This window comes from Bactrocera dorsalis, chromosome 1, assembly GCF_023373825.1.
Source record: "Bactrocera dorsalis isolate Fly_Bdor chromosome 1, ASM2337382v1, whole genome shotgun sequence".
NCBI classification, from domain to species: domain Eukaryota; kingdom Metazoa; phylum Arthropoda; class Insecta; order Diptera; family Tephritidae; genus Bactrocera; species Bactrocera dorsalis.
The window spans coordinates 47108694-47133123 of record NC_064303.1 but is presented as its reverse complement, the minus strand read 5'-3'; the positions used below and the strand labels follow the sequence as shown (position 1 = coordinate 47133123).

General features: G+C 39.6%; 1 protein-coding gene across 1 annotated transcript; it reads left to right on the top strand.

The window, feature by feature from the left end:
* The first annotated feature begins 813 nt into the window (after nucleotides 1–813).
* Nucleotides 814–11425, top strand: LOC125780355 (uncharacterized). The gene is made up of 2 exons (XM_049462629.1): nucleotides 814–10074; nucleotides 10148–11425. Exons 1-2 carry the CDS (start codon nucleotides 9331–9333, stop codon nucleotides 10982–10984), a joined length of 1581 nt encoding a protein of 526 aa, XP_049318586.1. The 5' UTR covers nucleotides 814–9330; the 3' UTR covers nucleotides 10985–11425.
* The last annotated feature ends 13005 nt before the right edge of the window (nucleotides 11426–24430 follow it).

Sequence of the window (24430 nt, the reverse complement as noted above, 5' to 3'; positions counted from 1 at the left end):
GAATAGGTATTCATGTTCTTGATTCAAAAATGATGGGTTAGTCTGGATTAGCACGCACTTGCTATCGTGTAAGTCGGTTATTTCCTGACCTAAGGATGTTGCTAGGATTAATGTTAGCGTTATCTTCATCATTGTTTGTGAGGTTGGGAAGGACAACCTCCGAACCGTTGTTAAAATTGTGTCCTCACGATTATCTTGTACTGTTTTCTTCAAATAGCGTGAATTTGTTTTATTTCTTCGGTTTTGTTTCACATTGTTTGCCCTGCTGTATATTCCTTTTGTGTTCGTTTTTTATTGTGGTATGATAGCATATACTTCTGCTTGTTTTCAATCAATTCTTTTATACCTTCAGTGTTGCTCCTTTCAAAAAATAAAGCAAAAGGTTTCCTTTTTGAGACGGAAAGAATTGTTCTATTGTATTCCATGATTGCGTTGATTAGTTTTTCAGTCGCGGTTGCTTTATTTTGTTTAATTCGAATTCTAGTAATTTCTAAAATGGTTGAATGCATTTGAACGTTAGATAGTGAATGGTTTGCCGTGGTCATTGAATGTTCAATATTGTTACAAAAGTAGTATTAAGTTTGGTATTTGTATTGCTATATACATCCCTTATTATAAGCATTTGGCGCCGCGGCTGTCTGCTTGTCTACTTTAACAATAGCTGCATTTGGCGCCGTATAGCATTATGTTCTTATAATTGCCAGACGCAATATTCTAGAAGGACACTTCGGCATCAGCGAGAAGTGCGTGGCTATATAAGCCGTGGCAGCGCCAACGTAATCATCCAAGCGGATGGAATTAATGTTGAATTCGAATTTGATGGTCCAGAAACTTCTACAAAGGTAGAAGAGAACGTGTAGACATGAACACGCTGGCTAGTGGCTATTAAGCAAATGGCAGAAAATGCAGTGCAAACAGAAAATCGTCTGGCACAGCAAATAGCTGAAAATACATCGCAGTTAAAGTCTTGCCTTACACAACAAATGACTGAAAATAATACGCAGTTAGAAAAGCGTTTGGTACAACAGATTACAGAAAATACTACACAAGTACAAAAACAAGTGCAAGACAAATTTTCAAAATTTGAAGAGGAATTAAGCACGTTAAAAAATGAAGAAGAAAATTTAAAATCAGAAGTTCTTCAATTGAGTAATCGGATGCGAGAACTGCAACTGCATGGCCCTGCACCATCAACAAATACCCCAAGATTGAAGGCACCCACATTCGATGGAAGTATTCCATTTCAAATTTTCAAACTTCAGTTTGAAAAGACAGCAATGGCCAATAACTGGAATGCAGCGGACAAAGTAGCGTCCTTGTTTGTTTCATTGAAAGGACCTGCAGCAGAAATACTTCAGATTATTCCAGATTGTGAACGGGACAACTATGAGGCATTGATGAGTGCGATAGAAAGACGATATGGTAGTGAGCACCGGAAACAAATATACCAGATCGAACTGCAAAATAGGGGTCAGAAGATAAACGAGTTTGCAAGAGTTCGCAACTGAAATAAAACGACTGGCTCATTTGGCAAATGCAGATGCACCTGTGGATTACGTTGAGAGGGTAAAAATTCAATGTTTCATAAATGGAATTTGTGATGTGGACACCAAACGCGCCACATATGCATTGCCAAAAAGAACTTTTGCTGAAACGGTTTCGCACGCCCTCACACAGGAAACAGCTTCTCTACTAAGTAAACCAGCACACAAAGTACAAAGAGTTGAAATGGAACAACCAGCGCTGATGGAAGAAATATTGAAGACTCTGAAGACAATTGCTGCACAGCGAGTAAATACAACAGGCAAGTGTTTCAACTGTGAAAAAGCGGGTCACTTTGCCCGAAATTGCAATATAAAAGTAAACCCATCAAAACGGAAACAACCAACAGATAACGGGGACAGAGTATCCACATGTCACAAGTCGTTGAAGTAAAACGGAACAGTTCAAAGGGGCGTGAACTGGTTCCCACAACTATTTGCCCCGCAATCTCGATATCACAAATAGGTCGCCATGACAGCAATCTTACTATCAACGGTATCGTAAATGGGCGACTGTCAACGCTTACTTTGGATACTGGTGCCACACATTCAATTATCCGACCGGACGTGGTAAGAGGAACAGTTGAACCATTAGTCGGTTGCAAGCTTCGAACGGCCACCGGGGAGGAAGCAGCTGTTGCGGGAAAAGTGTTTTGCGAAGTGATGATTGGTACCCTGGTAGTTAATCACACCTTCATCGTAGCAGAAATCACGGATGAAATTATAATGGGAGTAGATTTCATGATTGATCACGGGGTTACTTTGAATTTAAACAAGCAAATGCTGTTTTGTCAGAACATGGAGATGCCTATAAACACCGGATATGTGACTAACGTTGAAAGTAAGAGGGTGATTGTTGATGATAATCAGAGTATTCCACCAAAATCTGAGGCGATTGTATGGGCTAAAGTGAATGGAGGAGGTGGGACTGAAGAATTGTGGATTGTGGAACCAACAAAAATAGATACACCCATATTGGTAGGAACAACGCTTGTGAAAACTAGAGAAGACGCCACCATTCCGGTCAGAGTAGTGAATGAATTCAACACGCCTATAAGTCTGAAGAAAGGAGCAGTAATTGGACAGTGCCAGAACATAAGTGCAATAGCACGATGCGAACGGTCACAACAGAAGCCTACGATTGAGCCACAGCAGATAAGTCCAACACTCCTAAACAATTTGCTGAACGAACTGCATGGAAATGAAAAATTGAAAGCAGAAAAACTATTAGAAAAATACGCATCCATATTTGCAAACGAAGGAAACAACACAGGAAGAACCGGCATTGTCAAACATCGCATAAATACCGGAGACGCCAAACCAATCCGACAAGCTCCGCGTAGGGTTCCACTAGCAAAACGTGAGGATGCTAACAAAATTATTGAAGACATGCACAAAAACGGTGTAATCGAACCTTCAATAAGTCCATGGAGCTCACCTATCGTCTTAGTTAAAAAGAAAGATGGTAGCACCCGTTTCTGCGTAGATTATAGGAAGTTAAATGATGTCACAAAGAAAGACAGTTATCCTCTACCGAGAATCGACGATACATTAGACACCTTGTCCGGAGCGAAATGGTTTTCTACAATAGATCTACAAAGTGGATATTGGAAAGTCGAGATTGATGAATGTGACCGTGAAAAGAATTCTCTGTGATGCCATTTGGGTTATGTAATGCGCCTGCAACGTTCGAGCGACTGATGGACATGGAAAAAAGTTTTGATGATCATCTAAAAAATCTAGAGGAAGTCTTTCAGCGAATAGCATCAGCCGGATTACGGTTGAATCCCAAAAAGTGTTCATTATGGAAGACGCAGGTCACATATGTCGGACATAAAGTGTCAACCGAGGGGATTCACACCGAGGAAGGAAAAATAAAAGTAGTTAAAGAGTGGCCTCGACCCACCAACATACATGAACTCCGCAGCTTTTTCGGCTTATGCACGTATTACCGCCGTTTTGTACCTGGATTTGCGAACGTGGCTAGAAGTTTACATGATTTAACAAAGAAGAATCGCCCGTTTGTATGGCAGTTGGAACAAGAAAAAGCGTTTGAGCAGCTTAAAGAACTACTTTGTACGGCGCCGATGTTAGCTTATCCAATACCTGGAAAGAAATTCATCTTGGATACAGATGCGAGCGCTTATGGAATTGAAGGTGTCCTGTCTCAGCTCGTCGACGGACAAGAAAGAGTAATTGGGTATTACAGCAGAGTGCTCGGGAAACCAGAGAAAAACTACTGTGTGACGCGAAAAGAACTACTAGCTGTGGTGGAATGTGTAAAACATTTCCACAAGTATTTGTATGGGCAACGATTCTTGCTGAGGACTGATCATGATCATTAAGAATCCGGAAGGTCGAATTGCACGATGGATTGAAAGATTACAGAATTACGACTTCGAAACAGAACAAGGAAAGGGGATTCACCATAAAAATGCGGATGCATTATCACGTCGCCCTCGTTCACTGGAATGTAAACATTGCTCCAAATCAGAAGGAAAAGAAGGTATAATCGACGTACGATTACTGAATATAGAACCTGAAGATGATTGGACTCCTCACCGCATCAGAATCAATCAGCTGGAGGACCCTGATCTTGCAAAGCTGATAATAGTCAAAGAAAATGGGGTACGACCAACAAAGGAACAAATAAGTAGCGAGAGTCCAACTGCAAAAGCATATTGGGCCCAATGGAACAGCATAAACCTCGTTAATGGATACCTTCATCGTACCTGGGAAAGCGAAGATGGCAAACAGTCTCGTCTGCTGATCATAGTACCGAAGTCTATGATCCCGAAAGTATTGAAAGAATATCACAATGGACCTAGTGGAGGGCACCTTGGAATTACAAAAACTATAGAGAAGATTAAACAACGGTTCTACTGGATTGGTTGTCGAGATTCCTTAGCAGAATGAATAAGTAATTGTGCAAAGTGCATGGCAGCTAAAGGTCCCAAAGTCAAAAGTCGCGGTAGGCTGCAACAGTACAACGTGGGATCACCATTTGAACGAGTCGCAATGGATGTTGCAGGTCCGTTCTCAACCAATACGGCCGGAAACAAATATCTACTGGTTGTCATGGACTATTTCAGTAAATGGCCAGAAGTATATGCCTTACCAAACCAAGAAGCGAAAACAGTAGCCGAAGCGTTTTGTAGAAAATTGGATAACGAGGTTCGGAGTGCCTGTCGAATTACACTCAGATCAAGGCAGGAATTTCGAATCTTCCATTTTCCAAGAAGTCTGTACATTATTGGGCATCCACAAGCACGGACAACAGCGTTACATCCACAATCAGATGCGATGGTAGAGAGATTCAACCGAACGCTCGAAGAACATCTGCGGAAAATCGTTGATAAAGATTAACGGAATTGGGACAAGTACATCCAGATGTTCCTGCTGGCGTATCGTTCAGCGAAGCACGAGACAACTGGTTACACGCCAGCGAAGATCATTTTCGGATTTCATCTGCGACTCCCTGCTGATCTTAAGTTTGGAACGAATCCTGCAGCTGTAAGAAATGATGGAGATTATTGCTCTGCCTTAAAGGAGAAAATGAATGAATTGCATCTAATGGTAAGGCAGCACACGCATCTGATAAGCAATAAGATGAAGGATCGGTTTGATCAAGCGGCAAATTCAAAGGGCTTTGAAGAAGGTGATCTGGTCCTGTTGTACAATCCACTTCGAAAGAAAGGCTTGTCCCCGAAATTGCAGACAGCCTGGGAAGGGCCCTATATGGTGATAAAACGACTTAATGACGTGGTATACCGCATACAAAGAAATGGAAAAGCACGATGTAAAATGAAAGTAGCACACTAGAAGAGGCTCGCCCCATTTGGTTCAAGAGGATTTGTACCTAATCGGGACGATTAGGCATAAGTGGAGGGCAGTGTTACAGAAGTAGTATTAAGTTTGATATTTGTATTGCTATATACATACATCCCTTATTATAAGCATTTGGCGCCGCGGCTGTCAGCTTGTCTACTTAAACAATAGCTGCATTTGGCGCCGTATAGCATTATGTTCTTATAATTGCCAGACGCAATATTCTAGAAGGACACTTCGGCATCAGCGAGAAGTGCGTGGCTATATAAGCCGTGGCAGCGCCAACGTAATCATCCAGTGCTAAGAGTAAACTGCTATAGTGTAGACAAATTTCGTAATAAAGAGATTTTGTTGAATTAAACGGTTTTTGGTTTTATTTGTCACTCCAGAGATACGAACCTAGTAAAGTAAACTAGCAAGCAGTAAAATCGCAACAATATGATACATTTTGAACAAACAATTTTGTTTTATGCAGTTTTTAACAGTGCTTTATATATATCCCTTTCCGGCCTATAGCAAATCTACTTAATAAAATTTGTTTCTCTTTTAGGTCCTATTACTTTGGTCATTGTAGATAATAACCAATACGTTCGTTTTTTGAAATTTTCAGTTTATCCTTTATTTCTAGGATACGCACAATTGTTGCAAATAAAAAAAATGTGCATACATAACTCGAAATGTTCTTTAATTCAATTTTATTTTTATTATATTTATTATTTTTCTGTGTGATATTTCATAAAACAAGTTTGTCTTTTATTTAAACATAAATAAATTTGGCATTTGGAACAAAATGTGCGTGTCCGAGATCTACAACCAACAAGCCTACAGCATCTTGCGGATGACAAATCATGCTCAATTGGCCAGTGGTTGAATCGATCAAGCCTCTTATCGTTGCATGGCTGGGAAGATGGACGATATCTTTTTGCAAAACCTTGAGTTTCTTCTTCCTCGGTGTCGGATTCATACTCAGCATGTGTCCTTTTCTCAATAGCGATCAGTTGTTCAGCTAAAGCTAATTTAAAACTTAGCAGGACATGAGAATCTGCCCGAGATTTCGAGTTTATTTTGCTATGATCTCTATATTGTAGCTAAGCGTTACAGCAAACAAGATCAATGAAGTGTATGAAAACTTTCATAGTCCATTTCCGCGTCCTGAAAAATGAGCGATATGCCTCCATTAACTGATCACAAATATCCACGCCTGCCATCGATTTGTTGTATTCTCTTACTATCCTTGGGGCTGGAACTTCAACATACCTTTTTTCTTTTTTTTCCCAGCGTTTAACATTGGAAACCGGTCCACAACCATAAGCTGATGATGCCAGGATTACCGCTTTAGAATCTTTCCACTGCACCACGACAATATTGTCTTCGCTATGACAAAATTCTTCCATATCGCCCCTTTTCATTTGTTTTTCATTGGTGAGGTGGATATTTTTTATTCTGTTTCTCATTATTGTCCCAGTGGCATAAATACCACGACTTAAAAGCGTCTGAAGAAGCGGTATTGTCGTAAAGTAGCGATCAAAAAAAACTTTTGAACCTTCTGGCAGTGTTTCAACCAAACGCAAAACGAAGGCTGGTCCTAGACCCAAGTTCGTAAGTGGTGTTGTCTTTCCTTGATACATTTCAAAATCAAGCACCAGACCTTCAGATGTTGTTAAGACTTCATTCTTCAATCCCACTCCTCCTGGTTTGTTAGGGAGACTTTGTCGAACAGGACAACGGCGAGTGAATGAGATTATTTGTTGGTCTATAGAATAATTATCGCCTGGCTTTCTGGGAAGGCTTCGACAAGCTGATCTAATAACTTCAATCAAAGGTTTTATTTTCCAAAAGATATTGGATTGTTTCTCTTCTTCTGTTACTTCATTGGCGTCCACAACATGGAGACACATTCCTTTCGTAAGCATATGGTACCTGTTTGTGTACTCCACTACTCTTTTTAAAAAATCGTCATTGAAATAAGCAGAGAAATAATGTTTACGAGACTCCAAAGTTACGTTAATTTCCGCAGATTGAGAAACACTCTCTTCCAATTGTATATCAAAAAGTCTTTTCCTCCAAATATCACGGCGTTTGGCGTTTTCAGTGACATTTTGTGGTGTCTCCGTAGCGTTAATTTCGTGATCGTCTTCGTCACTTTGATCGTCTAAAGTTTCATCTCCCACAGAAGGTAGTTCCCAAGTCGCATCCACAAGCTCGTCATCGCTACAAAAATCCTCTAAATCCGACTCCAATAGTGCACTAAGTATTTCGTCTTCAGTGAATTGCTCTAAATGAAAAAACAAAGATCATATTCATATTTCGTTAAATAAGTCCTGACACGCACAATTGTATCACTTGAAACAAAACAGTCTAAAAAACACTTGAAGTTACAAAATAAATACTGAATGCCACTTTTTAATTAAAACTTGTTCTGTTTTGATTGAGATTACACATTTTTGATAATGATTTTAACTTTTTAAACAAGTCAAATAATTTATCATACTTACTCCTCCGACTCATTTTTGCAAATGATTGAAATGCAATATTAAAATAGCAAAATTCACCAAAACTAACGGACTCCGAAAACGGTCCGTTATGTTTTTTATTACGCAAACAGCTCACACAATTGTGCTATTCAGGTCTCATTATAATAGGGCAGATATTGAAGGAGATAATAAAATTTAAACGCACACGCACAATTGTGCGTACACGGTCGGAAAGGGATATACATTAGAGTGGGTAAATTTTTTTCTTCACAAAGCGGTTTTCAAAATCGTAAACTGCGATGAATTCTAAGAAAATTTGCCCAAGAAACCATGGGTCTAAAATGAAAATCGAGCTTCCGGTTTTTAGCGAGAAAATTTCGTATATTGTATTTTGTAAAAAAAGAAAAATCCAATTCCTATTCCACTGTCGATTGTTTGCTTGTTTTGTAGCTATCGAAGCTAATTTCCTCAAATTTGGTATATGATTTGGTTGATGTTGATGTTTAAGCAGAAAATTCGACAGTACAGAAATTTTTAATAGGGGGCGTGGCATTGCCCACTTATGAGTTCATATGTATATCTCTCCAACCACAATATCAATTACACAATACCTACTAAAGGGATATCTGGAAAATGATCGAAATCGGATAATAACCACGCCCACCTCCCATACAACGGTAATTTTTGAATACACTAAAGATTGGAAATTTTAATAACTGTTGAAGAGAAACATCTTGAGTTTGGTATTCGGTGTTGTATTGCAGCCAGAAATCCGACTATATGAAAATTTTGGCATGTCACCGCCCACTTTTGAGTGCATTTGTAAATCTCTGGAACTACTTTATCGATTTCGTCTAAATTTGGTACACATTTTAGATTGTACCTAGTTAGGTGAGATTATTAAAATGATTAAAATTGAGCAAAAACTACGGCCACCTCCCATATAACGGTATTTTTCTGTACAGTCACTGCTTTATGTTTTCGACTCTAGTAGTTGGTACTGTTTTCTTTTTCATTTATTAAAAAAATCAAATCATTCCAATTTCTGTTACACTGTCGATTGTTTGTTTGATTTGCACTTGTTTTCTTTTTTTTTAAGAGAAAGCAATGCAACGCTGATGAATTACTAATAAAACAATTGTTTCCGAAACTATCGTTTTAAATTATTTTGATACAATATTACAGTTAGAAGGTTTTACTCAAGGAAGAAGTGTGTGCCTCTGATTTTCGCGATTCTAACATTTTAAAGCAAAACTTAAGCTTCTTTTAATTATAGAGTCATCTCCTATATCAATTAGTTCTTGTGCTAATGATATTACATTATCCAATCTATCGGAATCAAATTTGGTGCATATGCCAGATCCAAATTTTAGTGCTTTTGGTTTGCCAAGTGATTTATACGAACTAAGGTCCTGGCGGATACTGTTGATTTGGATTTGGCTCCAACAGCTACTGAATATTCATCTTACCGGCCTGACTTATCAGATATGGACGTAGATGAAGATCTTGTGTTCAAAATACCAAATGCAGAAAGACCAATTGTTATTAAGCGCGACCCGTATATGAAAAGGCATGATACCCCCAATTATGCTATGATGTGCGACAGATTTGGTGTGTCAAACAGAGTTGATGCGCGTTTGGCTACGGCACTTTTTAAAGATATAGATTTCAAAGACGACAATGGGGAACTTATTATTGTGGACAAATGTAAAGTAGCGCGAGAAAAGAAAAAAATCAGGGATTCCGTGCGTCAAAAACCATGCAGGGATTCCAGCGTGCTGGCATTCTCATTTGATGGCAGAAAAGATGAATCATTGACAATGGAGAAGGTTAATCATAAGCTTCACCCAAAAGTGGTTAAAGAATCTCACATCGTGGTTGTGCGAGAACCTAAAACCGAACTCTTGGGTCATTTAACACTCAATGCTGAGGACGCTGGTACAAAACAAAAGATGCTATATGACTTCTTTGTTAAAAAGAACTTAGCTCTTTTCGACCTGGTTGGTATTTGCTGCGACGGTGAAGTGAGCAATACTGGCACGGAAAACGGCATATTACGACGGTTTGAAGTACTGTTAGGCAGACCATTGCACTGGTTTGTTTGCTTGTTACATTTTAATGAGTTACCTTTTCGCCACTTATTTTGCGCGCTAGAAAAATCAACTACAAGTGGACCGCGAACTGACAGTGGAGCTCTGACAAAATTGATGGAAACCTGTAAACAGATTCAGGTAAGCAATGAATTAGTACTTTAATAAAGATCTCTATTTTTGGTTCTAAATAAGTAACTTGTTCTTTTTGTAGGTTGTACCCGACTTTCAGCGTATTTTGCTGGGGAATATGCCTCCTTCCTTGTCGTCAGAACAGGAAGAAACTCTTTCAACGGACGCTAAGTACTTGTATCGGATAGCCAACGCGATTCATAACGGTTCCTGTCCTGAAGATTTAGGCAACGTGAAACCTGGACCCATCGTTCACTCTCGTTGGTTAACCAAAGCTAGTAGACTTCTGCGATTGTACGTAACAACAAATTCACCATCCGAAAATTTAAGAATTTTAGCAACGTTTGCCATGAAAGTTTACGTACCTATGCACTTTAATGTTAAGTATTACAACTCGGTAATATATGGCAGTTCACTCTTATGTAAATATATTTGTTCAACGCAATATTTACCACAAAATCTGCGCGAAATTGTAAATAATGTTGTTCAAAATAACTCATATTTTACACATTCAGAAAATGTTCTACTAACAATGCTTTTTGATGCCAGAAAGGAAGTGCGCCAGGGGGCTATAAAAAAAATGTTGTACTATCGTGAAAAACTTTACGACCCAACAAAATTAAGAGCTTACAAAAAACCAACTATAAATTTTGACTGCACTGATTATGTTGAGATGATAAACTTAGATAACAATAGCATTTTGTCGGAGCCGCCCTTCACTGCAAACATACCCTATGACCATTTGCTCGAATACATAGAATTTGACAATCCTCCACTACCGGATCCACAAATTCCTCCACATATTCAAGGAACCGAGCGCTTTGTGCAACTGCTGACTAGCGTTTCACGTCGAACTATAGAAAAAAAATCGCGATGGTGTTGTGGCAGTCACGGTTGCAAGTCGAAACGCAACATCTAGGATGGACAGCAAACAAGATCTTAAAACTAATTAATTCTGAACTTTAAAAGTATACGAGTATTATATTTTGTTTGGCCCTTAACAGTTAAGTTTTTGCTTTATATATAGATATAAAATGATATTGTTAACTGCAATACGATTTCGCGGAAGATTAAAGCTATTAAAGTTTGAAATTTTATTTATTATTATTTTAATTTTTATGGGTGGATAACGACCATACCACGCTGAATACATCGGTTCTCGTCCGATCTCCGACGCTTTTTAAAATCCGATCTAAATACTATTATTTTACAAATATCGAATTTATTTTTAAGGGTCACAACGTTTTATTTCTTAAAACCCATGAGCTTTTACATTTCCAGTGTATTGATGATTTAATGGCCAATTTCATAAAAAACTTTTTTAACATTAATCTAAATATCAAAATTAAACCGTTATCTATACAGCTTCTAAAGCTCTTGGAATTTCCTTTCGAACAAATCCAGACATAACCACTTTTGTTAGTTTTCTTAAAAGATTCAATAACATTTTTGAATGTTTTAAATTTGTGTAGAGCACTTTCTCAAAATTGCAAGTATGTAGAGATCTTAAGATCAACTTGATATGCATCACAAAAAGAACGCTGATGAGAAGGCGTAGCAGCACCTGTACGGTCACTGCTTGATGTTTTCGGCTCCAGTAGTTGTTACTATTTTCCATTTCATTTATTGAAAAAAAAAAACAAAAATGAAAAGTTTCTCGTTAAAAACCGGAAGCTCCATTTTGTTTTTAGGCCCATGGTTTCTTGGGCAAATTTTCTTAGAATTCATCGTAGTTTACGATTTTGATAACCGCTTGGTGCATTTTTTTTGCTCCATACAAGTTGACCCACTCTAATATACATATATGTCTGTAGAGTATATACCGCAATTTCCGTTGTTACTGTTGCAAGCTGTAAATTTTAGCTTTGTCGATACTGTACTTTTTTGTAATACGTGACACTAGCACTTTTTAGCACGACTTGCCAATTTTTGTAAATTTTTAGCACTTTTTTCGCTTCTCTTTTTCTTCAAGATTTTAATGCTTTTTGTTTAACGGTTTATTTTCACTTACCATTTTTCATAATTTTGGGTTTGATTTTCACCAAAAAAAATTTCTGATTTTTTTTCACTGTAGTTTTTTTTTTGGAAATTTGAGTTCGATTTTCACCAAAAAAAAAACAAGGAATTTTTGATATTTCACTTTTAGACAAAATTTCATGTCTCGAGCTAAGCGACGAGTCCATACGGACTATAATCATTTCATATAGGGACAAAGCTCTTGACACATTTATCAGAGGACTAAATGGCGATTTACCTCGTCTTCTCAGCATGAGAGAACCGACAACCTTGCCACAAGCATTGCATTTATGTCAAAATAACCAAGAATCCATGCCGAGGTTCAACAATTACCCGAACAACCCCCATATTACCAGAGAAAATACCTCCTTTAATAACTGACCGAATTTACCACCTAAACCACCGACCCCAATGGAAGTAGACCAATCAATACGTTCAACACAAATCAATTATCAGAAGAGGCCCAATACATTTCAGGACAATCGACCATCGAAACGTCCGATTTCCGCACAACTGACTCACCCTCCAAGCAAAATACAACGAAAGTTTTTTACTAACGCAGTAGAATCAGACCCCAACGGGATATACGACGACAATTCCTACGATAACAATTACGACAATGCAGGAAAAAATGAGCCTGATACTATTAATTTTTTAGATTAGCGCCGTCTTCGCTGCCTTATTACGAATTTAGAACAAGGCGCGGAGACACAACAGATTTTCTTATCGATACCGGATCCAATACGAATTACATTCAATCCACTAGAATTAGGAATCCTATTCTGAACGAAAAGCTCTTTACAGTAAAATCAGTTGCCGGAACAATTGAAATTACCCATTACACCATACCTTCGTCGACATTTTCGGACCAATAGTAGGGAAAATAAAATTTTTTATATTACCAACCCTAGGGTCGTTCCACCGCATAATAGGCAACGACACACGTAAAGAATTAAAAGCAATTATTCATACCGACAAAAATTTAATGACAATTTGTCAAAGTATAAATATAACGTTAAAACAACGAATATCCCACGAGGTGAATAATATGACAATCAATACTCCACATCTCTCATTACAACAACAAAACAAAACTAATAATATTATCGACAAATGTCCAAACCTTTTTTCCCGATCCTGATGAAAAACTTACCTACACCACCCTCGTAAAAGGTGAAATCCGGATGTTCGTCGCACTTAGTTTGGGGGGTATACTTACTCTTGCCAATGGTTATGTATATCAAACACTTGTGTTTCCGGGTAAATTCAATCTTTGCACTTGAATTCAGTTCACTAATTTTTATATTTGTTGTATAAGTATACAATAAAATTTTCTTTTTTTTTTTTTTTTAACAATATTTAAAGGTTTAAGAACTACGGATGTATGTATATGTGTACATACATATATTGTATTGTATTTGATGTATATGAATTTTCACTGCTGCTGCTGCCGGTGTACAACCCCACGACCGAACGGATTTTTTCGAAGGACCACTACCTCGACGACAGGAAAAAAGGCTCAATCGCTGACGGGACGCGTGTTGATTCTGCGGGTGTATAGATCGAATTGTGTTCACCCCCATCTAACCAATCCTTTTTGACCGGTTAGGTGGTGAAACGATAACGTGTGGTGTGTAGTGTGGTTGGTTTGTTGCGTGGGGTTGCGTGTATGATGGTGTATGTTGTGTGCTGAATGTTGTGTTGTAGATGAGTGTGAGTTATGTGATGAATGTTATGTTGTGTGCTGAATGTTGTGTGGTGTGATGAATGTTGTGGTGAGGGGTGAGATGCCATGAAGTCGCATAAACATCCCGGCCCCCCTAGGCGAGTTAATTGCCTAGAAGCCGCTGCAGTTTCTGGAGGGTGCTTACTACAGCGCTGAAACTCGTCGCCTTTCGATGGTTGCGATGGTTATGATGTGGTGGTGTCGGCGAACGTGCACCTCGGGACGGCTTAGAGCGATGGGCTCTTCGGTGTTGAACCTGACCTCTATGTTGATTGTGCCGCTGTTGACCACGCCGGTGACTGGCTTGTGATGAATGATCAGAGCGTCGAGGAAAACGGTGGAATAGCGTATGATGCGGTCGGTGGCAGTACTGACAAGACCCGTCTGACATGCACTCCATCGTAGCGTGCGTGTCTGCCAAGCATGTCATGCAGTGGCCGTGGGCTCTAGCTATCTGTTGGCGCTGAGCTGGCGTCATCGTCTTGAAGATCGCACACTTCTTCAGGAAATGGGGTCGATGGCATAGGCTGCATCGTGGCGGTACGTATTCCTCGAAGTGCTCCTCGCCTACTTCCCTGGCTGGTGGAATGGATGATTGTTGCCGCCTTGGTGCGGCGATGGGTGTAGCGGAGGATGTATTTGCAGTGGTTGCGGACCTCACCGACAAGGGATTACTGCGTATTTCTTCTACGTCCATTTCTAGTGGAATAGGAATATGTATATTAAACATGGTTTTGCTAGTAGTATGAAATATGCTACTCATTATATATGTGTATACTATATATATAGATCTATGTATTTATGTCTTTATATGATACCTTTATTTATAGGTATTATGTATTATTTATATATGGATTTTGTTATTTATTATTAATCGCGTTCATTATGGTTTTGATTTGTACGTACGGATTGTAAACGGTGTATGTTTAATTAATTATTGTTTGATTATGTATGTGTTTGCGTTCGCTTGGTTTCGGTGATTGGTTCTTCGGTATTTGGAAGAAAACACAATTTCACTAATGGTCGAGTTAGTAGGCCAGTTTGTGTTCGTACATCTACTACTCTTATATGACCATCTCGTCCCCGATGTACCTTTTCAATGCGACCTAGTCGCCATTCGGTAGGGGGAAGGCATTCGTCCTGTATGATGACGCATTCGCCAGTACTGGGTTCCTTCTGGATCGTTTTCCATCGATATCTCTTATGGAGATCTTTAAGATAGTCCTCCTTCCATCTGTGGCTGAATTCATGATGGAGAATCTTGATTCTTTCCCATCGATTTATTAAAGTGAGTGAGTCTCCTTCTGTCTCAGGTATGGCGAGAAGAGGAGCTCCTCTGAGGAAATGTCCAGGTGTAAGAGCTGTGAAATCGGAGGGATCTTGCGAGAGTGGTGATATAGGTCTTGAATTTAATACGGCTTCGATACGAGTGAGTAGTGTAGTAAACTCCTCATAATTAAATTTATGATTACCAGCCGTTTTCTTTAAATGGGACTTAAAGCTTTTGACTGCTGATTCCCAAAGTCCGCCCATGTGTGGAGAACATGGAGGTATAAACTGCCAATCGATCCCTTGAGGTGCATATTTTTTAACTATTTCAGGGGATACTTCTTTCATAAAGTTTATGAATTCTTTCTCGGTAGCTCTTTGAGCTCCGATAAAGTTTTTCCCATTGTCGCTCATAATCTTTGAGGGAAATCCGCGTCGTCCGACAAAGCGTGCAAATGCTGCGAGGAAAGCCGCAGTTGTCAGATCTGAACAAAGCTCTAGGTGTACTGCCTTTGTCGTAAAACATACAAAAACAGCCACATACCCTTTTCTAAAGGAAGAAGATCTTAACATCGAGGCCTTTATCTGGAAAGGTCCAGCAAAATCAACCCCAGTAATAGTAAAAGGTAGAGCGTAATTGCAGCGTTCAGGTGGTAAAGCTGCCATGATCTGCGTACGCATTTTATGTTTGTACAAGGTACATTGTTTGCACATAAAAACCGTCTTTTTAAGTTGTGGCTTTAGTCGCGGTATATAAAATTCTTGTCGGACCATTTGCTGCATCAAGCGATGCTCACCATGTAGTGTAAGCTGGTGAAGGTATATTAAGAATAAATGAGTAAAACGGGATTTCTCAGGTATAATAATGGGATGCCGTTCGTTGTAACTGAGGCTGGAATTCGCTAATCTTCCATTTGCCCTTATTAATCCCTTAGCGTCCAAGAATGGATTTAAAACGAGAAGAGAGCTTCCCTTTTCGAGTGGTCGTCTTTCGACCAACTTTGCTTTCTCTCGACTGAAATAGCGAGTTTGGGTGTAGGTAATGAGACTAACTTTGGCATGTTGCAAGTCGGTATGCGTTAGTTGTACGCAAGGATCATTTGGTATCCCTTTCATTTTTTGTTTAAGTCTTTGGGTGAATTTGTGCAAGTAAGCGACTACTCTTAGTGCTCTAGGAAATGAAGAAAATCGGTGGAGAATATCATCCTCTTCTGGAGTGATATGAAAATTTTCAATTTTCCGACTTTCCGGCGGTATTATATTACGAGCGGGAGACTTTGGCCAGAATTCTTGTGATTCTGTTAGCCATGTTGGACCATTCCACCAGAGTGTAGTGCTGGTGAGGTGCAGTGGCTTGCAACCTCTTGTCCCAAGATCCGCTGGGTTATCTGCACTTGCAACATGTTGCCATTTTGCTGGGCCAACTAAGTCCAAGATTTGAGATATTCGGTTAGATACATAGGTCTTCCAGCAATAGGGTGGTTTTTCTAACCATGCCAAAACTATCTCTGAGTCTGACCAAAGATATGTTTTATGATCGGTTAATTTCAGGTGGGTTTGAACTATTGAAATTAATTTTGCTAACAGAAGAGCACCATTCAGTTCAAGCCGTGGCAGACTGAGTGTCTTCAAAGGTGCAACTTTGGCTTTGGCTACCAAGAGGTGTGCAGATATTTTGTTATCGTACTGTGTGCGTACGTAAACTGTTGCGCAATAAGCCTTTTCAGAGGCATCACAGAAACCGTGTAATTCTGTGTTAATGTTAGGGGTGAAATTTACCCATCGAGGGATTCGAATTTCTGCTATAGTATGCAAATTGTTAGCAAATTGTACCCATTTTGTTAAACGTACAGGTTTTACCTGTTCATCCCATTCAGTGCCATCTTGCCACAGTTCTTGAATGAGGATTTTTGCTTGTATCATTATTGGCGAAAGCCATCCTGCGGGGTCGAAAAGTTTTGCCACCGAGGAAAGTATTTGGCGTTTTGTACTAGCGGACATTGCAGATATTGACTCAATAGTATATGAGAATTCATCTGTTATCGCATTCCATTGAATCCCTAGGGTTTTTGTTGTACTGGCCGTTTCAAATTTAAGGAAATTTGTATCTAATAAGTCTTCCTTTTTTATGTTTTTTATTATTTCGGGATGATTTGCTGTAATTTTCTTTAAGGGGAATCCCGCTGAATTTAGTGCTTTGATCACTTGAGATAGTGATTCGCACGCTAATGAGATACTGTGGCTACCTGATAGTATGTCGTCCACGTATGTTTGTGTTTGCAACACAGAAGATGCTAGAGGCAAATTTGTTGCATTTGTTTTTGCCACTTCATGTAGTGTCCTGATCGCCAAATAGGGTGCGCAATTGATGCCAAAGGTGACGGTTTTAAGTTTATAGTCGCTGATTGGACTATTACTTGATTTGCGGAAGACTATACGCTGGAAATCTTGGTCATCTTTATGTACTAGAATTTGTCTGTACATTTTCTCTACATCCCCATTAAAAACGTATTTAAACATGCGCCAATTTAGTATTAGCAGCATGAGATCAGGTTGTAAGGTTGGGCCAGTATATAGTACGTCGTTAAGTGATTTGCCTGAGCTCGTACACTTTGAGGCATTGAAAACCACTCGTACTTTTGTTGTGAGTTTATCAGGACGTATTACCCCGTGATGTGGCAGATAAAAAGATAAATATCTACCTTTAGATACTTTTTCATATGGTACAGTTTCTTCCATATGATTGAGGTCTAGATACTCGTCCATCACATTATCATATGCTGATTTAAGCTCACTTTTTTTCATCAGGCTTTTTTCCAGGCTTAGAAATTGCTGGACTGCTGATATTCTAGAGTGGCCTAGAGCTATGGTTTCAGGAAAAGTTGGTTTGAATGGTAGTCGCACAACATAACGACCATGTTCGTTTCTTGTTGTTGTGGACTTGTAATAGGCTTCGCATGCCTGATCTTCTTCTGAAAGTTGAGTAGTCTGAGGCAATTCTTCTACTTCCCAGAATTTTTTGAGTTCATTATTTAAATATTCGTTTGAAATATTTTCAACTTCAGTTGTAAAAGAATTAATTTTTTCTGTGACTTGGCCACTTAATATCCACCCAAAGATTGTATTTTGGGCTAACAATTTATTGGATATTTTTTCTATACCTTCAAGAATTATTTGAGGTATTAAGTCACTACCTAACAACACATCGATTTGTGATGGGGTATGGCAGTTGGGGTCTGCTAATTTGAGATATGAGCATTTTTCCCATTGCTTTTTATTTACTTCACAGCTTGGAAGCAAATTTGTAAGTTGCGGTAGAACGATGGCTTGCGCATCTATTCTAATATCCGCATTTGGAGATACTATGGTAATTGGGCATATTTTGTTCGAATTTTGGATAATTCTTCCGCCCATTCCTGAAATTTGGAAGTTTGAATTTTTGACAGGCAATTTTAGCCGATTTTGAGCTTTAGATGATATAAAGGATCTTTGAGAACCTTGATCTATTAATGCTCTTAGTTTGAATAATTCTCCTCTATGTTCAATAGCGATGACCGCGGTGGGTAAAAGAATTTTGCTTTCATTCTCTGAATGAAGAGCTTGAATTTTTGCTGCTTTAGAGCAACATGGTTGTTCTTCCCTTTTTTCGGGATTTGAGATTTCGGGATTATCACTTTTGGTTGTAGTGACTAACCCGGTGGTTTTATGGAATTGAGTTTGCTTCATATTTTGAAAGTTCGTAATATGAAGCAGTGAGTGATGTCTTCGTTGACAGTACACACAACTAAATTTGCTTTCACAGTCTTTTGTCGTATGAGCATTCGACAGACAGTTGATGCAAAGTTTATGTTGTCTGACAAGATTGTTTCTGTCAGAAACGGATAATTTTTTGAATTTCTCGCAAGATCTTATGTTATGACCTCCCTTACAAATTTCACATAATGGTTGCCATTTATTGGTTTGGTTTGACACGAAAGTGTGACTTTTATTAACGTGTCTATTGTATGGCATATTATTGCTGGCTTGAGGTTTAAACAAGTTTTTACTTGAGTCATTTTGATGACTTTTTATATTTATAATTTTTTTGTCTATTCGCTCAGCTATCTCGTATTGAGCAGTGAGGAATGTTTTCATCTGTTGCCAGGTGGGCATTATTTTTCTTTCCACTAGAGATTGTTCCCATCGTAGCAAAGCAGCATCAGGCAGTGTTTCTGCGCAAATGGTTACTATCATAGGGTCCCACGATTCTGTGGAGATATTTTGTGTTTTTAACACTGATAAACAGTTGGTCACTGTCGAGTATAAGTTTTGAAACTCCTTGCTAGTTTCTTGTTGAATCTTTGGCAAATGCAATAAAGTTTTTATTGGGTTTTCTATCATAACCCTTTCATTTTCGTATCTTTCGACTAGTGCTTCCCAGGCCAGCTTAAAATTTTCGTCATTTAAAGCGAATCGCTTGACGATACTGCCTGCTTCCCCTTTTGTTTTGTACCTTAGATGGTATAACTTTTGTGCTTGTGAGAGTTTAGGATGGTTTATATAAACGGCAGTGAACATGTCCCGGAAGGACGGCCATTGATCATAACATCCATTAAAAACTTCAGTATCACAAGCTGGTACTTTGAGATACATGCCTTTATCTAGGTCTTCTTTTGGTGTTGTAACTACTCTGGGAGGGGGAGTAGTGGCTCTACTTGGCCTTACTAAACTTATTTGTTCAGTTATCATTCCCTTAGTTAATTCATACTGATCGCGGCAGTTATCACACTTGGCTGTCGCCGAAGCTTTTGCGTTTTCTGGGAGTTCTGCGTCGTCAGTATCTAGTACTGTATCGTACGCTGCCAGAAGGCGAGCCCAGAGATTGTTCACACTTTCTAGTTTTATATTTAAAACTGATTCTGTGATGTCAGTAATAGGGGAAGCTTGAAATCTTGTACAATATCTTATAAAACTGTCACTTTCAGTGATGAATCTAGATATTGTCTGATCTTTTGATCTTTTTTGTTTTATACTCTGCTTTGAGCGTGTAGCTTCAGCAGGTGTGCCTTGTAGTTTATCTTCATCAGCCATTTTCGGAATTTCTAATGATAGAGGTGTTTTTGGCTTAACCTCTTTTGATTTGTCAGATTGCATTAATTAAATTGAATTGGAAGCTTTGAGCTTAAAATGTTTGGCTTGAAATACTACAATTGTAAAATTTGTATGATGAGAAATTATATACAAAATTTTTTGTAAATATTTCGTTAGAAATAGAATTGTATAATTGGAGTTGTAAAAAATGTTTGTCAGTATTTCGTGTGAAATACAATTGTAAAATTGGTATTGAAAAAAAAACCAAATTTTGTAAATATAATAAATTTTATGATAAATGAAATATATTTTAGGACTTTGCGAACGCTTATTCACCGCATAAATCGATTAATCCTTTGTTTTATATATGTATGTATTAGTATGCAATTGTTTTATTAAATATTTTTTTTTTTTTTTTTTTTTTTTACCGTGTATTATTTAAACGTATCTGCGATATACTCGCGATTAATTTGTATATTATTCCTTAGTACGTCTATCTTTGAGATAAGAACGCAAAAGGAAAATAAAAATGACGCAAAAATATACGTATGTATGTATGTAAACTTATATGCATATATAACGAAATGACGGAAAACAAGTATACAATTTTTTATATATTAATATTATATACGTATGTTAATGTTAAATATATGAGTATGTATGTAAATGTTTTGTTAATTGCGTTTGCTCAGAAAGCACGCGAAAACGAAATTGCGATAAACACTCGATAAGAATGCGCATACATAAATATGTATGTTAGTTAATTTTAATTGTTGCTATGGATATCCTCCTTGTACATGGATTTCGATTCCGTTTTGTTCCGTTTTGTTCCGCTTTTCTTTTTTCTTCTTTTAAAGTTCACTGACCGGAGTAATAAATATATTTTATATATTATTACTTGTATGTAGATATGTTTGTATTTTTAACCTTTTTATTGGTACGTTATATTACGAAGAGAGACAACGTGAGAGAGATAACGAGAACCGAAACCCTCGTCTACATGGCATTAAAATATGAAATTGAACGACAAATTGAAGAACTCTTAGATAACGGAATAATAAGGAGATTGAAATCTCTGTATATTTATATTTGGATAGTTAATAAAAAGTCTGAAGCCTCTGGCGAAAAAAAGTTTCGAATGGTCGTAGATTATCGTAAACTAAATTCAGTTACGATTCCTGATAAATATCCTATACCAGAAATTAACGAAGTCCTTGCAAATCTGGGAAACAACGAACTATTCACTGTTATCGACTTAAAAAGTGGCTTATGACTCAAGCAGCTTACGACTTTCGGTCTTTGACCAAGTATCCTCTGGGTAGCCTAAGAACATCCGTTTGAAGGCGAGCTAAAGTGAGAAGGCGAAACATCCACTGCATAGGGTTGTGCGCTGGGTTTGGGACCCGCCACGTAAAAAAAAAACACCTCCAATGAAAAGGAAAAAACAGCCTCGTATGAGAGACCCCCCTTTTGATGACGACCATGGCAAACGAAATAAGGACTATGATTTGAGGGCATGCACCTGGAATGTCCGGTCCCTTAATTGGGAAGGTGCCGCTGCCCAGCTGGTAGATATCCTCGTAAAGATAAAGGCTGACATTACCGCCGTCCAAGAAATGCGATGGACGGGACAAGGACAGAGACGAGTAGGTCCTTGTGACATTTACTACAGTGGCCATATAAAGGAGCGCAAGTTTGGTGTGGGATTCGTGGTGGGAGAGAGACTCCGTCGCCGAGTACTATCATTCACTACGGTGAATGAACGTCTAGCCACAATCCGCATCAAAGCGAGGTTCTTCAACATATCGCTGATTTGCGCCCACGCCCCGACGGAAGAGAAAGACGATGTGACCAAAGATGCCTTTTATGAGTGCTTGGAGCGCACTTATGAGAGATGCCCCCGCCACGATGTCAAAATCGTGCTTGGCGACTTCAACGCCAGGGTGGGCAAAGAAGGTATCTTTGGCACTACGGTCGGTAAATTCAGCCTCTACGAGGAAACATCCCCAAATGGGTTGAGGCTGATCGACTTCGCCGGGGCCCGAAATATGGTTATCTGTAGTACTAGATTCCAGCATAAGAAGATACACCAAGCTACCTGGCTGTCTCCGGATCGAAAAACGACCAACCAGATCGATCATGTTGTGATAGACGGAAGACACGTCTCCAGTGTTTCAGATGTGCGTGCGCTCCGAGGTCCTAACATCGACTCGGACCACTATATTGTTGCAACCAAAATTCGCACCCGCCTCTGTGCAGCAAAAAACGCACGCCAACAAACAAATTGAAGTTTCGACGTCGAGAAGCTGCAATACAACAGACAGCCGAACGATTTTCTACTCGCTTGCACTCCTACTCTCTGAGAGCACTCGTCAACAACTCGGTATAAGGGAACTGTGGGACGGCATTTCAAACTCCTTACGTACAGCTGCAACCGAAACCATTGGTTTTCGGAAAGTGCAAAAGAACAGCTGGTACGACGAGGAGTGCCGTGTCGCAGCGCAGAGAAAACAGGCTGCCTACCTCGCAACGTTACGATCGACCACAACACGTGCGGGATGGGATAGATACCGAGGGTTGAAGAAGGAAGCGAGATGCATTTGCAGACAGAAGAAGAAAGAGGCCGAAATGCGTGATTACGAAGAGCTTGATAAGCTGGCTGTTTAAGCAATTGCGCACTTTACTTTTATCTATAAGCACACTTACCACTTTCACTTCGGTTAAGTAAAACACTTGGGTAAATAATTTTCGCACTTTCTGTGTATTTAATTTCAACTTTTTTTGTGTTTCTTCTAATTATGGTTAAGTTTTCACAAAGTTTTGGGGTAAAGTTATTACGGAATTTCGGACCGATTTAAAAAGAGTGTGCGGGACTATACTGCTCGAGGCGGCGCGAGGTCACAAAGGCGATGCGTGCGTTTCGTTTGCAGATCGTAACGATACTGATCTCAACTTCTTAGTTGACCCTTCTCCCCAGTGTGGTATATGGTTGCATGTGTGGATGTCCTCTCGCGTGTGTGTGGTGTTGATGTGTGGGTCCTGTGGAATGTAGGTTCTTTGTGTGTGGTGTATTGGTGGTTATGGTGTATTCGTGTAGTGGCATTAGGGGGGGGCGGCTTATCTCATTTAGCCATCCCGGCCCCCCTAGGCGAATATTCAGCCTAGCAATCTTTGAAGTTGCTGGAGAGTTGCCACTACGTTGCTGAGTCCAGTAGCGGGGCGATGCTGTGGCGCTTTTGGACGACGCCTGGCCGGTGCAACGTGGTGCGGACGCCATTGATGGGGCTCAGGCCGGGCTGCGGTGGTTCGACGTCGTACCGTCCGGCTTGCTTGCCTGGATCTACCCGTGCTTGAGGCAGCTGGCCGACCTAAATCGCGTCGTGGGGTCCTGTGCAACAGCGTGTGATGTGGTCTGCCACACGTGTGGCATAAGTCGGAAGAAGCACACTCCTGCGTCTCATGCATGTGCGACAGGCAGTTGAGGCAATGCTCATGTGCCTGGGCAACACGCTGTCGTTGTGCCGGTGTTAGCTCCTTAAAGAGCCCACAGTGTTGCAGTCGATGTTTCCGGCGGCATAGCGGGCATCGGGTGCGACGCGGCTCGATGGCGCTGATGGGGCTGCTCGTGTACCACTACCAGAAGCAGCAGTCGATACTGTCGCCTTGGTTGAGCGGGGCGGAGGAGTAGGCCCAATAAGTGGCCCGTTGGTGACTGACTGAACAGTTGGTGTTGTAGGCATGTCCACGTCCATCTTGAACTCTGTAAAAAATTGTATTTGAATATACATGGTAGTATATAAATAGTATATGTGATTGTGCCACATTAGGTGGCATGACTGAGTCGTCGTATTGACCGACCATTTCTTTTTGTAAATTTTATTGTTATTGTTAACGGTTGGTTGCGGGTTGCGATTTTATTGATTTATTGTCGTTTGCGTTACGGCATTATGTTCGGATTGTTTGGTTAGTATCGGATTTTCGTTATTATCCGCGGTTGGTAGAAAGCATAATTTAACCAGCGGTCTGGTGAGTATTCCGCTTTGAGTACGGAGATCAACGACGCGGATGTGACCGTCTGAGCCATAATGGAGCTTTTCTATACGGCCAAGTCGCCACTCGGTAGGTGGGAGACAATCGTCGTTAATAAGTACACAATCTCCAAGTTTTGGCGCATTTTCTGATGTTTTCCATCGATACCTCTTGTGGAGGTCCTTTAAATAGTCTTCTTTCCATCTGCGACTGAAATTATGATGGAGAATTTTAATTCTTTCCCATCGATTTAAT

Coding starts and splice junctions, on each gene's coding strand:
- LOC125780355 (XM_049462629.1), top strand. CDS start 9,331: ATGGACGTAGATGAAGATCTTGTGTTCAAAATACCAAATGCAGAAAGA. Junction 10,075..10,147: donor AAACCTGTAAACAGATTCAG/GTAAGCAATGAA, acceptor TTCTTTTTGTAG/GTTGTACCCGACTTTCAGCG.